Source organism: Ceratotherium simum, chromosome 30, assembly GCF_057802395.1.
Source record: "Ceratotherium simum simum isolate JZ-2026a chromosome 30, ASM5780239v1, whole genome shotgun sequence".
Classification (NCBI taxonomy): Eukaryota; Metazoa; Chordata; class Mammalia; order Perissodactyla; family Rhinocerotidae; genus Ceratotherium; species Ceratotherium simum.
Window position 1 is genome coordinate 19153314 of NC_141929.1, and position 13989 is coordinate 19167302.

General features: G+C 45.6%; 3 protein-coding genes across 12 annotated transcripts in view; 1 reads left to right on the top strand and 2 right to left on the bottom strand.

Moving 5' to 3' along the window:
• Nucleotides 1-990, bottom strand: part of PRMT7 (protein arginine methyltransferase 7) — a 47786-nt gene extending 46796 nt beyond the window's left edge. For 3 of the 5 annotated variants that reach the window (XM_087420059.1, XM_004431763.2, XM_014788505.2), the window contains exon 1: nucleotides 900-989. The gene's annotated coding sequence lies outside the window, so the exon portion shown is untranslated. Of the gene's footprint in view, nucleotides 1-776; nucleotides 800-899 lie in introns of those variants that run through there. The other 2 variants (XM_087420058.1, XM_087420057.1) reach the window with 2 other exon arrangements.
• Nucleotides 991-1012: 22 nt separating this feature from the next.
• Nucleotides 1013-9204, top strand: SLC7A6OS (solute carrier family 7 member 6 opposite strand). 2 transcript variants are annotated; one of them, XM_004431762.3, is made up of 5 exons: nucleotides 1013-1270; nucleotides 1392-1670; nucleotides 5814-6017; nucleotides 6957-7083; nucleotides 8001-9204. In XM_004431762.3, exons 1-5 carry the CDS (start codon nucleotides 1076-1078, stop codon nucleotides 8129-8131), a joined length of 936 nt encoding a protein of 311 aa, XP_004431819.1. In that variant the 5' UTR covers nucleotides 1013-1075; the 3' UTR covers nucleotides 8132-9204. The 2 variants fall into 2 exon arrangements, with proteins under 2 accessions (XP_004431819.1, XP_087276196.1); XM_087420070.1 differs by having other exon boundaries at nucleotides 5814-6042; nucleotides 6949-7083; nucleotides 8001-8141.
• SLC7A6 (solute carrier family 7 member 6) overlaps nucleotides 6244-13989 on the bottom strand; it is a 47189-nt gene continuing 39443 nt past the window's right edge. For 4 of the 5 annotated variants that reach the window (XM_087420066.1, XM_087420063.1, XM_087420064.1 and 1 more), the window contains 3 exons: nucleotides 13055-13204; nucleotides 12757-12940; nucleotides 6244-12292 (listed from right to left, as the gene is read on the bottom strand). In XM_087420066.1, the coding sequence (XP_087276192.1) occupies nucleotides 12198-12292; nucleotides 12757-12940; nucleotides 13055-13204 (429 nt within the window). In that variant the 3' untranslated portion in view covers nucleotides 6244-12197. The remainder of the gene's footprint in view (nucleotides 12293-12756; nucleotides 12941-13054; nucleotides 13205-13989) is intronic. The other variant, XM_087420067.1, reaches the window with a different exon arrangement.

A 13989-nucleotide genomic window follows, 5' to 3' on the forward strand; every position in this document is an offset into this window, starting at 1 on the left:
GGGCAACAGGTGTTAGCTCAGGGCCAGTCCTCCTCACCAAAAAAAAAAAAAAAAGAACTTAAAAAGTTGGGGAAGAGTAGTGCTTATATTTCAGGAATCCTTACCCCAGCTTTTCCAAGAAAAGGCCCTAAGCGGGGAAAGAACTAGGTGCATAAGCAAAAACCGACAAAAACCTGAATGACTGAAGCACTCTGAGCAGAAGAAATGATAGGAGATTAAGGGTGAGATTCCGCAAATCACACTAAGCCATTGCAGCTTCAGAAAGGTTTGGATTTTGTTCTAAATGCACTTGGAGACACTCAAGGGTTTTAAGCAGAAAAATATCCATGTCCAGTGTATGCTTTTACAGGGCTGCCCTTACTAGTGTGTGGTGAAGAGACTGGTTTCCAACTACTCAGAACACAGTGACTGGGAAAGGAAAGCCCACCAGCAGTTCCACGAATCAGAGAACCCCGGCCCAGTTAGGTGTGGTGGTTGTGTTACCCCGGCTCCTGGCCCCGTAAGACATTAACCACAACGCTGCTTAGAACAAGTCTAACTCGTTGGAGCTCCATATGATTAAGGCTCTGGGTCTCCGTTGCAGAGGGGTGGCGCCAGGTAATATGATCCAGGTCCCCGCGCAGGTGCTCCGCCAAGGGCCCAGCAAGCGGCAATCACCCGACAGCACGGTAGAGCCGGGGCCAGCCTAGAACCCGGCTCTCCCGCCGGCCCAGGCGCTCCAAGCCGCCCCACGCAGACTCTAGAACAGTCCTCGAGAATCCCGAAGAGATGCGTACCCCGAAATCCGCGTACGCCCACACCAGGCCCCTACGCCAGAGCTCTGGAGCTGAGGACAGGATGCTGGCTGCACCCGGGACTCCAAGCGCGAAACCACCTTCCCCTCCCGCCCAGCGCCTCACCAGCCACTGGAACCGCTCCATTCACTTCCGCCGCCACCGCCATCTTCCCACGCTTGGCGTCCCCGGGCGGGACTCCCAGCACCCGCTGAGCGTGCCGGGGCCAGAGCCCGGAAGCGGATTTTGAAGGCTCTCCCATCGCACCCCACGCGTTCCCACAGTGCTCTGCGACAGCAGCTATGGAGGCCGCCAGGACAGCTGTGCTCCGCGTGAAGCGGAAGCGCAGCGCGGAGCCTGCCGAGGCTCTTGTCCTCGCCTGTAAACGCCTCCGGAGCGGCCCAGTCGAGTCGGCGGCCCAAAAGACGCCCCCGGAAGGTCTGGAGAGAGCGGCGGAGAGTAATGTTTTCCAATTGGTGGCCACCGTGCGCTCTCAGGTATTGGGCGGGGATGGAGCGATGTGAAGGGGATCTTAAGGCGCAGCCGGGCTGAAAGTATATCCCTGACCCCTTCACGAACCCCTGCTTACGCTGGCTCCCTTCCCTTACCGCCCCCCAGGAAGAGCCAGTCCAGCCGCTCGTGCGGGCCGCCCTGCGCCCATCCCAGGGCAGCCAGCAGCGTATCCGCCGCGACCTCCGCGCATCGGCTCAGGAGATCCGGCGGGAGGGCCGCTACAGGGTGGTCTCTAGCCGCCGATCCTGGGGGATTCCCTCGGGTGGCCTGGAGTCCGAGGATGCGCCAGGAAACCTAGAAGATGCCGAGGACGCAGGCTTTCAGCTGTTCGACCTGGTCCACGAGGAAGGAGACCTAGAGGCCGCCGCCGCGGTCTCGGGCAAAGTGAGTACAAACCCGGAGGCGAGCACTGGGCTTCGGACCGATAGTGTCGAGAGTCTGGGCGTTAAGTCAGCGCACAGTTAATAGGATGCACACGGCTTCACCTTATTGATGAATGATTCATCCGGTTTGATAGCCTCGTTTTACAGGTTAGCTTATCCATTCACCAAGTATTTACTGGGCGCCCACTATGTGCCAAGCATTGTCCTTAGGTTCTGTGGATATAGCAGTGAGGACCTAACATTCAGGTAGAGAAAACAATAAAATAAATTCAATGTCAGTTGGTGATATAAAGGAAAAAAAAAACAAAGGAATAGTGGTTCCATTTCAGAGAAGGTCTCACTGAGAAAATGACGTTTGAGTGAAGACTTGAAGGAGGTGAATTGCAGGGCATTGTGGATATCTTGGGGAGAGGCATTCCAGGCTCAGGACCTGCAAGTGCAAAGGCCCTGAAGCTGAATTTGACTAGTGTTTTCAAAGTGCTTGTGCCTGAAGCCCAATGAGCTGGGGGAGAATAGTAAGGAATTTGAGGACAAGATGCCTGCTAGATCCTGTAGGTACTTCTAAGGACACATTGCCTTTCATCCTGAAATGGGGAATTACTGGAGGGTTTTGAGCAAGGTAAACATAGAGAAGATGGGAAAACTCATCAAAGGGAGGTTAAAGGACTAGTCCTGGCTAGCATATCAAGTTCAAGGCAGATTTAGGTCTAGAATGCAAGTCTTCTCACCTTTAATCAGTGTTCTTTCCACTACATTCATTACATTTACTAAATTTGTTTTGTACCTCACTTCCAAAAAACAAAGTCTACATGCAGTAAAACTATAGAAATAGAAAATTCTCAGCCTATGGTATGTCCCCTCTTGATAAACATTAAAAACAAAATTCAGGGGCCTGCTAGGTGCTGCAAGAGATTAAGTGCGCACGCTCCGCTGCAGCAGCCCGGGGTTCGCCAGTTGGGTTCCCTGGGCGCACACGGAGGCACCGCTTGTTAAGCCATCCTGTGGCGGCCTCCCATATAAAGTGGAGGAAGATGGGCACGGATGTTAGCCCAGGGCCAATCTTCCTCAGCAAAAAAAAAGAAAAAGAAAAAAAAAGAGGACGATTGGCATTGGATGTTAGCTCAGGGCTGGTCTTCCTCACAAAAATAAATAAATAAATAAAACAAGATGGTTAATTTAAAAAAAGTCACTCCTTTTAATAGTTTTTGAAGTTTAAAAAATGAAGTTTTAATCCAAAATATATCAATCAAAAAATATTTAATCAGGCCGGCCCCGTGGCTTAGCGGTTAGGTGTGCGCGCTCCGCTACTGGCCGCCCAGGTTCGGATCCCGAGCGCGCACCGACGCCACTTCTCCGGCCATGCTGAGGCCGCGTCCCACGTACAGCAACTAGAAAGATGTGCAGCTATGACATACAACTATCTGCTGGGGCTTTGGGGGAAAAATTTAAAAAAATAAAAAAAATAAAAATTTAATCATGGTGCTAGTATACCTGGATCACAATTTGGGCATGATGTCTGTAGCCACATCTTTTCCCAGATCTAATTCCAGACTGATTCATGAGTTACAAATCAAATAATTTTTAAAAGTAAACCAATGTTCAATGGAATTGAATCAATTAAATAGCTCATTCAATTTTATAAGAAAAACTAGTAGGTAAACTGGTGAAGGATGTGAACGTGGATTTTTTCCAACAACACAATACAAACTGTAAAAACATCAAAAATGTTTGCCCTGTGCCTGCTTGTGGCGTAGTGGTTAAGTTTGTGTGCTCCGCTCAGGCGGCCTGGGGTTCACAGGTTCGAATCCCAGGCGCAGACCGACGCACCACTCATCAAGGCATGCTGTGGCAGCATCCCGTATACAAAATAGAGGAAGATGGGCACACATGTTAGCTCAGAGCTAATTGTCCTACAGCTAAAAAGAGGAGGACTGGCAATGGATGTTAGCTCAGAGCTAGTCTTCCTCACACACACACAAAAAATGTTTGCACAGAGTAATTATTTTATAAAAAAACATGTATTTGAAGTTGAAAGCAAACTTCAGGTTTTGTACATACCAGACTAGCAGGGGAAAGGTTGTTGATAGCACTGCTGGCAAGGCTGTGATCAAAATGTACACAATTGTAGTGCTTAAAACTGATGGAAACCTTTTGGAAAATAGCATGGCTTTACATGTTGGGAATCCTAAAAATAGCTTGGGACCTATTTTAAAACTATTTAAATTTATTTTTATTGTTTGGACTCTAAAGCCATCCAAAAATCTGAAGAAATTTAAAAATTAGTGACAGCATTCCTATGCCATATTACAGTGGGTTTCTCTTTAAAGTGATACCATGTAAGTTTTAAACAAATAAAGTACTGTTTAATAGGAAATCTTAAAAAGTGAAAAGGTTCAGTTCTTTTCCTTTTTTTTGGTGAGAAAGATTGGCCCTGAGCTAACCCCTGTTGCCAACCTTCCTCTTTTTGCTTGAGGAAGAGTGGCCCTGAGCTAACATCTGTGCCCATCTACCTCTGTTTTGTATGTGGGGTGCCACCACAGCATGGTGTGATGAGTGGTGTAGGTCCACACCTGGGATCCAAACCTGCAAACCTCAGCCACCGATGTGGAGCACACTGAACTTAACCACTGAACTGGGCCGGCCCCTGTTCAGTTCATTTGATCTAGTAATCTCATCCCCAGGATTTATCCTAGGGAAATAATTCAGCAGAAGCAAACAGCTATGGTATTAACAAAAGCTGTTGGCTTACTAAGTAACTACTATGCATCAAGTACTGTGCTAAGACTGCTTATATTTTCTTTTAACTCATTTAATCGTCACAAAAACCCTATGAGGTAAGTACTTTTATCCCCATTTTTCAAATGCAGGAAACTACACATTCATTGCAATGTTGTATATAGAGGCAAAAAATGATGTCTGAGAAGTTGACATATACAATTGCCTGGACCATTACATTTTTAGATAACCATGAAGACTGGAAAGATGGGAAAGTACTTAATGTGTTTAATGGTAGAAAATGTTATATATAGTATAATTGAAAATATGGGTGAGCATACACATAGACTAGATTTAAAAATAATTTTTCTTTTATGAAAATAATATATGTTCATTATAGGAGATATGAAAAAATATAGCAAAGTAAAAAGTAAAGGGGGGAAAGCACCCATTTTACCCCCATCACTAAGTTGAGTAAAATTGATTTGTTGTCTTCTGAATATAAAATTGTGTCTTACATTTTTTCTTTGGCTAGTCTTTGTAAATATTTTAATGGCTGCATAATTTGGTGGACTGAGAGCTGGGGACTTGTGAGTTGGAACCAGAACTTTCCTTGTAAATAGCTTTGAGGTTCGTCGAGAGTCTGCACAAAAATTGACATCTCTAGTTCTTTTTGAGTTTGGAGCAAAGAAGAATAAATTCCCTTTAGCCTGTAAATGATAGAGAGCATTGGTCTGCCCTTGTCTGCCTTGGCTGTGGGATGCACAGCCTCCTGTGATGAACCTGGCAAGAGGGGTCATTTGCAGCATGTCCCCCTGGTTTCCAAATGACCTGTGCTGCCCTGGATAACACAGCCTGTTGGCACTGGAGTACATCTTAACCTGGGTCAGTTCTATTCGAGGGCAATCCATCTTGAGCTGTTCTTTCTAGCAGGAAAAAGATTATAGTGAAGTCTACTCCTGGTTTGTGATTAAAAGCAGGATGTCAGCGTGGGCAAGCTAAGCGGTGAGTGATGGCTTGGGAGTCAGCCATAGAGGTACTGCTGTGGGCTTGCAGATCCCCAAGGGGAGGACATCACACCAGAGGAGCTCAGAGAAAACATGGGGGCAAGAGTAGTGAGCTCTGCTGGCCTCCCCTCTCCTCAGGCCAGTCTCCACATGTGCTTTCTTGTATCAGCCAAGCACAAAAGAGCAGGAAGCTATCTTGTAAGTTTCTATCTCAAAAGAAGAACCACACGTTAATTTTTTACAGATAATTGTTTTTTATTTTCATAGCTAATTAAGAAGAGACTAGTAGGCCATAAGGATAAGAATCTTGAATTCAACATAGAGAATTGTAAGGAGGCTTCCTTCACCCAACTCATAGGTTCTTTCTCTTAGAACATCCACGTTTTGGGTCATGCATGTATCATCTGCTGTTTTCTTCACAGACATCTGATCCAGATGTGATTCTCTGCAATTCCGTAGAGTTGATTCGTGAGCGGTTGACTATATCTGAAGATGGACCAAGAGTCGGGCACCAGGAGGAACAGAAGGATGACTATGTGTATGACATTTACTACTTAGAAATGGCTACTCCAGGATGGATTGATAACATCCTCTCTGTACAGCCATACAGCCAGGAGTGGGAGCTGGTAAGGGAACCCAGGAGGGTGAGAGGTATGAGGCAGCCTAAGCAGTTCTCTAGTCAGGGTGCTTTGCCTCCCTGGGTTCCAATCTTGATCAACATTGTTCTTAGTTCTTGCTTAAAAGGAAAAATTTATTCTAAATGCCTTCTAGGAACCTGGGTTTAGTGCAAGGACTTTGGGGAAAAGACAATCTACATTGATAAATTTTGCTTTTAATGAATCTTCTACAAAGTTTGCAACATCATCTTTATTGTTTATACTTATCCACTCTCAGGGAAAAATGTATCTGGGCTTATAATAAAATAAAGACAGAATAAAACCAGAAATTCTTAACATGAATGAGAACAAAAGCTTTTTTTTAATTGTATCTTAAAAGGGGGAAAACATTGGGTTAAGAAAGCTAACATCCTGACATCATTATTCTTAAATTCTAAAATGATTAATGAGAAAAGTTAAGGTGGTACCTGTCATACTCTTATTATGAAAGAAGCAACTTATCCCATACCTGCACTACAACTATAGTCTCATAGTCAGGCCCCCACCTCGGACCATTGCATAGCCTGCCTTCTTGCACCCCTCACACTTGGATTTTGGTTCTGACCTTTGGCATCACCCATAATCCGTCTCCCACCTGGCTGCCCTTTGGGAGTTTGAAGATCACTGCCATCACCTGCTCAAAGCTGTCTCTTCTTCCCACCCTGGTACATTCCTTTCTGGTGGAGTTCAGACTGTCCCACCATGAATGTGGCACATGGAGCTGGACTCTGAGTGGAGTAGGGCTACTGTTTCCCTTTCATAGTCTAAGGTTGCTACAGCCTCTTGTGCAACAGAGTCAGACTAAAATGACTCTTAGATGATATCTCCAAGTTGGTCTGCTAATAGCTTCCACCAGAGCATAACCGTAGAGGTTTTGACTTATACTCATGTTTGTGTTGAGATGTGCAGGTGAATGATGACCAACAACCAGAAGACATTTATGAAGATGAAGATGACGAGAACAGTGAGAATAATTGGCGCAATGAGTACCCAGAGGAGGAGGAGGAGAACAGTGATGGAGATGAAGATTCCAGAGGTAGGTGGGTGGCAGCTCTGAATGGGGAGGGACTGATGAGATCCAAAACTGAGGTATGAGTATGGTTGACAGGTACGTCTTAACTGGCTTTCCCTCTCTGCCATTGAGTTCCAACAGCTCAACCACAAGCTGTTGGAGCTGTAGGAGACCCAAGGACCAGTGTTTGCAGCGGGGCTGCTGGGGGTGTAATGTCAGTCAGGCCTGGGCTCAAATCCTTAGTTCTGTCATTGCCTAGCTGTGGGTCTTGGGCAAGTTACTTCATCTCACTGAGCTTCATTTTCTCTCCAGAAAATGAGGAAATATTGCAACAACTGGAGTGGTTGGGATTAAGTGAAACATCTAGCTCGGTGCCCCTTTCCCTGCTTCAGCGAAAGTATTGAAGAGGTTCGCCAGTAGGAGTAGGCTCAGGGTTTTCACAAATCAGTTATCTAACCTCTTAAGATGTTGCTGCATTTACAACTGTTTGAGAAAGACACAGCACAGACATGGTACCTGGGAGGAAGAGGAAGGAAGGATACTCTGGCAGTACAGTTCCTTCAGTGATTATGTTCTAAGTGCCAACAAAAAATTTCTTGCTGTCTGATAACGGAGGAACAATCAAACTATGGAATATTCTATTGGGGTAGTGCCTATGATGTGTTAAAAGGAAAGGGGCAAGGTGCAAAATTATATTTGCAATATGACTATAACTATTATAACAAAAAAAATCCTATACTTAAAGGAGAAATGACAAAATACTTCAATGTTGGTTTAGATAGTAATATGATTTTTTTTAATTGTTCTAAATTCTCTTTATTGAGCAAATATTTGATAATGGGAAACAAAAAAAAAAACAGACCTTTTTGAGAAGGGAAGGGGCTCTCATGCTCACCTAGGAAAGTATACAGTTAGAGCCCATGCCTGTTATCTCATTCTAGGCTCCAATGAATTCAGCAGCCTCAGTGAAGAGGAAAGAGGCAGCAGCAGACCACAGATGTGGAGCAAATACCCTTTGGATGTGCAGAAGGAGTTTGGCTACGACAGCCCACATGACCTGGATTCAGACTGATGATCCTGTGATATTCATGAGATTCTATCACAGACCCTTGAGGGCTCTATGACTGCAGTGTCAGCTGCCCTGATAACATCCTCTCGGGTTTCCTAGCTTAACACATGGAAGGAAAAAGCATGTCCAACAGCACTATCCTACCAGTGAAAACTTGTGCTAAAGGAGTGTGTCTTTTCTACTAACATTAGGGCCCCTTTGCTTCAATCAAAAGTGACCTTACAGTCTGAAAAAGAAAAAAAAAAAAAGGCTGTAAAAATGAAGTTTCCTGGCCCAGGCATTTTCCCATTCTCCTACACTGAAGCCCTTAAGTGGAGGAGAGGTTCCTGTTTCATCAGCACTGAGACTCAGCTTTCCCATACCATCAGGTCACCTGCATCCAGTAAAACCCTGTTTCTTTTGATAGAGGGAATCTAGAAGAGCTACAGTGGATCCTTTGTAGCATCACAGACTGGATAGTAATGGCCATTAGGAAAGGAAGTAGAATCTGCCTGAGCTGTGAGAAGTTTTAGTTAACAGCTGTCTCTACCTCCCTGTTTCCTGACTCTGATAATGCTTGTAAAGATTGCTGTCTTCCGTTGGCAGTGGTGCCAAGGAACAGAGTATATATGAATGTGATACTCTGTGTTTAGTAAAAACTAACTTTAAATATGCCAGCAAGTAATTCCTTTAAAGCCTTTTAAATCTGAATATTATCTTAAGTGTTTTCCTGCTGTACTCTCTCTCCCCCTCCCCACCCCCACCAAAAAGGCGGGTTAATGAGACAGAAGTTTCAGAATTGACCTTAGACACTAAGGACTTAAGGCAAGTGAGGAAAAGAAAAGCACATCCTGAACTTAGCTTTCCATTAAGAAATGTTTAACTATTCACAGCACTCACCAAAAACAAACTGCCATCAACAGGACCAGTTTTGTTAACAGAACTTGTATCTCTTGTAAACAAATTCTCTGTCCCTACTGTTGTCCAAACCACATACGCCTTAACACTGACGAAGTTGACATTTATTCTTCTAATGTAACATTGTCCAATATAACTTTCTGCAGAGATGAATATGTTGTATATCTGCACTGTGCACTAGTAGCCACTAGCCACATGTGGCTCTTGAGCACTTGAAATGTGATTAGTGCAACTGAAGAATTAAAATTTTAATTTTATTTAATTTTAACTAGCTCCATGTGGCTAGTAGCTACTGTACTGGACAGCACAGGTCTAGGGAAACTACACAGAACCTTCGATTCAGGCTGTACCCTCTTGCCCTGTGGCACAGACTCACTATCATGTGGGAAGGTGAATCACACAGGGTTATGTCTTCTTTCTACCTCTTTTAAGATTTCATAAGCATCTCTACTTTTCCATCCTGCCTCCACCCATACTTTTACTTTATGTTCATTTTGTAAGTCTACCTACATTAGTTTCTATCTACATGGAGTTGTTAAACCTGCCAAAGTGATTAAATTCTATGTGTACGTGTACTCAGGCCTTACTATGGCAGCTACAGCAACAGACAATTGGTTTCCCACCCTAACTATCCACAAAGGTATAATACAGTGTTGCAAGTTAACAGGCAGCAACTTACATATCTAATACTAGTCGTCTTAGTCTTCTGTAGGCAGAGAAACAAAGGATTAAGAACCACTCTGTGACATTATAATGTGTCCACTGCTGTTTGTGTATTCATTAAGGTTTGCCAGCATTAAAGGGCTGACAACTTCACAAACTGTACTTACTGCAAAAGGGATTAGCACGCTAGGAGAAGGATTGAAGGAGATGAACAACAAAGACCTTGTGGAAGTTAATTCCACCATGAAGCTTGAGTGCTGTAGGGAGTTGCTGGCTTCCCTCCCACAGAAGGGTTCCTGGGAGAAATCTGTATCCAGTACAGAGGGGAAGAATGCAATCACCATCCAGTAATGACAGGAGGATGACATGGCTCACTAAGCAAGCACTAGGGCACCTGGGGTGTGAGGCCCTTCCTTCCCCCAGAAGCCACCGGGGGGCAGCAAGTTCCTGGGATTAGCTGGTCATTTACTTAAGTGGAAAAAGCTAAAGCCTGGGTCAGGGATCCTCAAGACAAGCACACTCTGCTTAAAGGATTAGCTCCAGAGGCTCCCTGGGATAAGTGCCAGCTGGCTCAGACAGGAGTCATGTTTACATAGTCTAGGCAAGTCAGCCTTCGCCAAGACTCCCTGCTGTCACGCAGGAATTTGCTGTGCAAATCCCCGACCCATAACAGTAGGAATGTCCCCCCATATTCTCACAGATGCATGCCCTGAACCAAAGGCACCTATGATCATGCTCCCCTAAACTGTCTTTATTGAGCAAGTATGACCAACGTTACTCCCTTGTCTGCGACTGCAGACAAGGTGGAGAAGAAGGGTCAGACAGGGAAATTACCTCGTAGTTCTTGTCTTGACCATTGACCAATCCAAAATTTAAGGACAAGAAGCCCATGTCCTTAAAAATGTGCCAAGCCAGCAGGTTCTTCTGGGCCCTGAATGACAGTGTCCAGGGGCATCCCAGAACAGTTGTACGATCCAGTGCAGCCATGTTGCCCATAAAGGAATATCCATTAGGCCAAACCTACTGCTCTGGCCTGACCTGGGTGCTAAAGCACAGCCTGAGCACCAGAATGAGTTGCTTCCGATCATGCAGTCTGCTGAGGAGTCCGATTGAGGTTGAAGCAGCATTTTTCCCAGAGTCTTCACTCATCTCCACAGGGAGAAAATAAAAGTCCCCACAAGTACCAAGCTCTTCCTGAGATTGCAGCCCCACCAGACCTCAGGCAAGGGGAGGCAGGCAGGAGAGGAGTGCACTATCCTGATGATAACACCAAGGCGGCTCAGAGTGTAAACAAAGCCTGGTGTCAGTGACAGAAGAGGAAGAGAATGCAGCCTGGTATAAGGTTTTCAGAAAAAGAAAACGACCACTTCTAGCACCAACGTGAGCGCGTGGGTCTGCACAGCAGTCCCTTACACCGGCTCTTACAGACAGGAACAAGCTATTTGGTGGCTTGGGTCCATGAGATGTTCTCTAAGCCACTGACAGCTGAAAGAATTCAGGTGATCCGCCTGAATTCTAGAACAGTTTCTGTCCTCAAAGTTCATACCAGAAACCTGGAGACTTACTTTCTGTCAACTAGAACAAAAACCTAAGGTCTCAAGTAAAATAAAGGATTATTCTTCAAAATAGCAAATTACAAGACGTCTGACTCAAATTTGTTCATTTGTCCTTGCTAAACGTTGTAACATGTGACCTATCTATATACTAAAGTATAACCAAGTACATGAGTAAAATCTTTAAAGTTCACCTTTGCAAGTAAGACTCAACAGAAGATTGTGGTAAAACTGAGTAAAAAATCTGTGGTCAGAGTCTGACCCCCCACCACATAGAGACACCTCTAAGGGCAGAGGGACTCAGTTTGGGGTACTTTGAATTTTTAAACACAATCAGCCTACTGCATCTTGTAGATGAATGAACATCAATGCTTTGCTAGAATTGGTGTTCTGGATTAAATAATATCAATAAATAATGGAATACAACCCTCTGCCCAGGGAAGGATTTTGAGTCAGAGGAAGAAACGGTAGCATTTCAGGACTCTAAAGTCAGGTGCTTGGACCTGGTCAGAGGAAAACTTCTCATAAAGCAGCCCCTCACAGAGATGCCTGGTTCAAACCTCAAATATCAGATTCAGAAACCACCAGCCACAGCTATTAACCTAGCAACCCCCTTCCCCCAGTGAAACTCACCAAGTAAGGTGTTTATAAGCGCTGCACATACTCACTTGCAACAAAACTCAATGACCATTCCCCTGATCCTCAAGCTCTTCCCACCACCACATTCTGAAGTCCCCACCTTCAGGCTGGCCCCAGACCCTGCGTGTCCTCCCACAGCTTACCAATGAGAGTGACCACCTGAGCAGGCCATCAGCCCTGAGTCCCCTTACATAATTTGGGCCAACAGGCTCTTTAGTACAAGAGGGTCGGGCCCATACAGTCTTGTCATCTGGACTTTGCTGGTTGTGGCCACAGGTAGCCAAGATTCCAGGCCTCAGGGACATCACCTCTGGCCTCTAGTCAGTTTTCCTCTCAACCTTTTTCTCTTCAGCTACGTCTAGCTCAGTCAGGACACAAAAGCAAAGCTGCTGGGTAACTCTGGTGATAGCAGCTGAACAAAAAGAGAGAACAGGATTTAGCAAACTGACATTTAGCTACAGCCCCAATCTGAACACCACAAGGCTGATTAAAGCACATCAGTGCCTCCCTCCCTACTTGTCCTTTGGGTACCCTGTGTCAGGCTTTGCCCCTCACCCCCAACAAACCTCACTGTCCTCTGTCCCATGCCCAACCAGAGAGTCTGACACATCACTCCTCATCTTCCCACGTGGATTGCACTTTCAGGAGGTAGTGTTTTAACCCCAAAATAGGACTCTAAAGTTAGAAATAAAGTGATCGTGTCAAGATCAAAAGGGAAGAAATCATGTGGGGCAGCCAGGTCTTATGGCCTCCAGCACATCACTAGTATGGGGGAGGCTGTTATCCACCACCACCACCTCTGCACACATCTATGTACACACACACACTATGTACACACACACACAGCCAGTGAATGATAGGCAAAGAGAAGCTCACCCAGGACATTCCCAATAAAGAGTGGCCTCCGAGACTCTGGCAGGTAAACACCCAGGAAGTAGACGGGGATCCCGGAGAGGGCGATCCCGATGCCAATGACAGAATTCACAGTGTCACTGAAGAGGGGCACAATCACCAGAAACAAGGAGCACAGGCAGAACACGATGGGAAAAAACAGGCTCAGCTGAAATGGAGGGAGGTGAGATATTAGGTAAAGTGGGATAGGGGAGCCGGGTATGGGCAAGAAGGCACCTTGGGGAGATGGCCCATCCCTCCTCATCAGCCCAGAGTCACTGACCTTAAGAGGCCGGGGCCGCTTGGGCTCCTTCCAGCGAAGATAGAGTTGTCCAGCGATAGACAGGCCCACAAAGAACCAGTAGTTGAAGCTGAAGTAGTTGATGAGCAGGAAAACATCCTCCACAGTGAGGTAGATGAGTGTCATGGTGCACTGGAGGAGGGGGGGTAGGAGTGGGCATTGTCACCAGTAGGCCACCCCAGGAGACTCCACCATCCAGCAGTCAGCACCAGATCTGTTGAGTGCTGATTTAGCTTCACCAGATTACCTCCAGTTCTTTTCAGTGACCCCTTGGCATCAGATAGGTCCATTCTCCGCATTAATCTTCAAGGTGGCATGTCTCCCTCTTCTGTTGGGGGCCTTTCCTACACTCAATGCCTTCCTTCTTTTTGCAAGCACTTCAGTAACAAATCAGACTCCTTTCCCCTCCTGATGGCAAACAGTGAGACACTAGTCTCAACATGAATCACACCGTGCCCTTGGGAGACCGGGAGACCAGGAGACCCTTACGCATGGGTCCTAACTACCTGGCAGACAAACAAGGGAAATGCCTCCAGAACCATCTCACTGTCCTGGGGCCTTAGAAATGCAGATTAGCAAAATGGATCCATACCCCTGGGGAGAGAGGTATGGCCGAATTTGCCCCCTGGAAGGACAAGAGGCCTGGGACAAGGTCAGATTTGCTTAAACTTCAAGAATATGGAGTTCCTCCTACCTGTCTTTTCACCCAGATTATCAATAAAGGATTTAAAATGAAAAGAGCTCATTCTGGGGAGTGGAGGGGGATCCTGTATTGACAGGAGAAAAGTGGAGTGGAAGATGATTAATTTAAAAGACAAGATGACAGAGCTCCCCTAAATTTATAAATTCAATGCTATCTGAATCAAAATATCAAGGGGATTTTTTGTTATTTTGACAAAATGATACCAGAGTTCATC

Excerpts from the sequence above, each read along its gene's own strand:
- SLC7A6OS (XM_087420070.1), top strand. The coding sequence starts at position 1,076 with ATGGAGGCCGCCAGGACAGCTGTGCTCCGCGTGAAGCGGAAGCGCAGC. Across the intron at positions 1,271-1,391 it reads TGGCCACCGTGCGCTCTCAG|GAAGAGCCAGTCCAGCCGCT; the intron begins GTATTGGGCGGG and ends ACCGCCCCCCAG. Across the intron at positions 1,671-5,813 it reads CCGCCGCGGTCTCGGGCAAA|ACATCTGATCCAGATGTGAT; the intron begins GTGAGTACAAAC and ends TTTTCTTCACAG.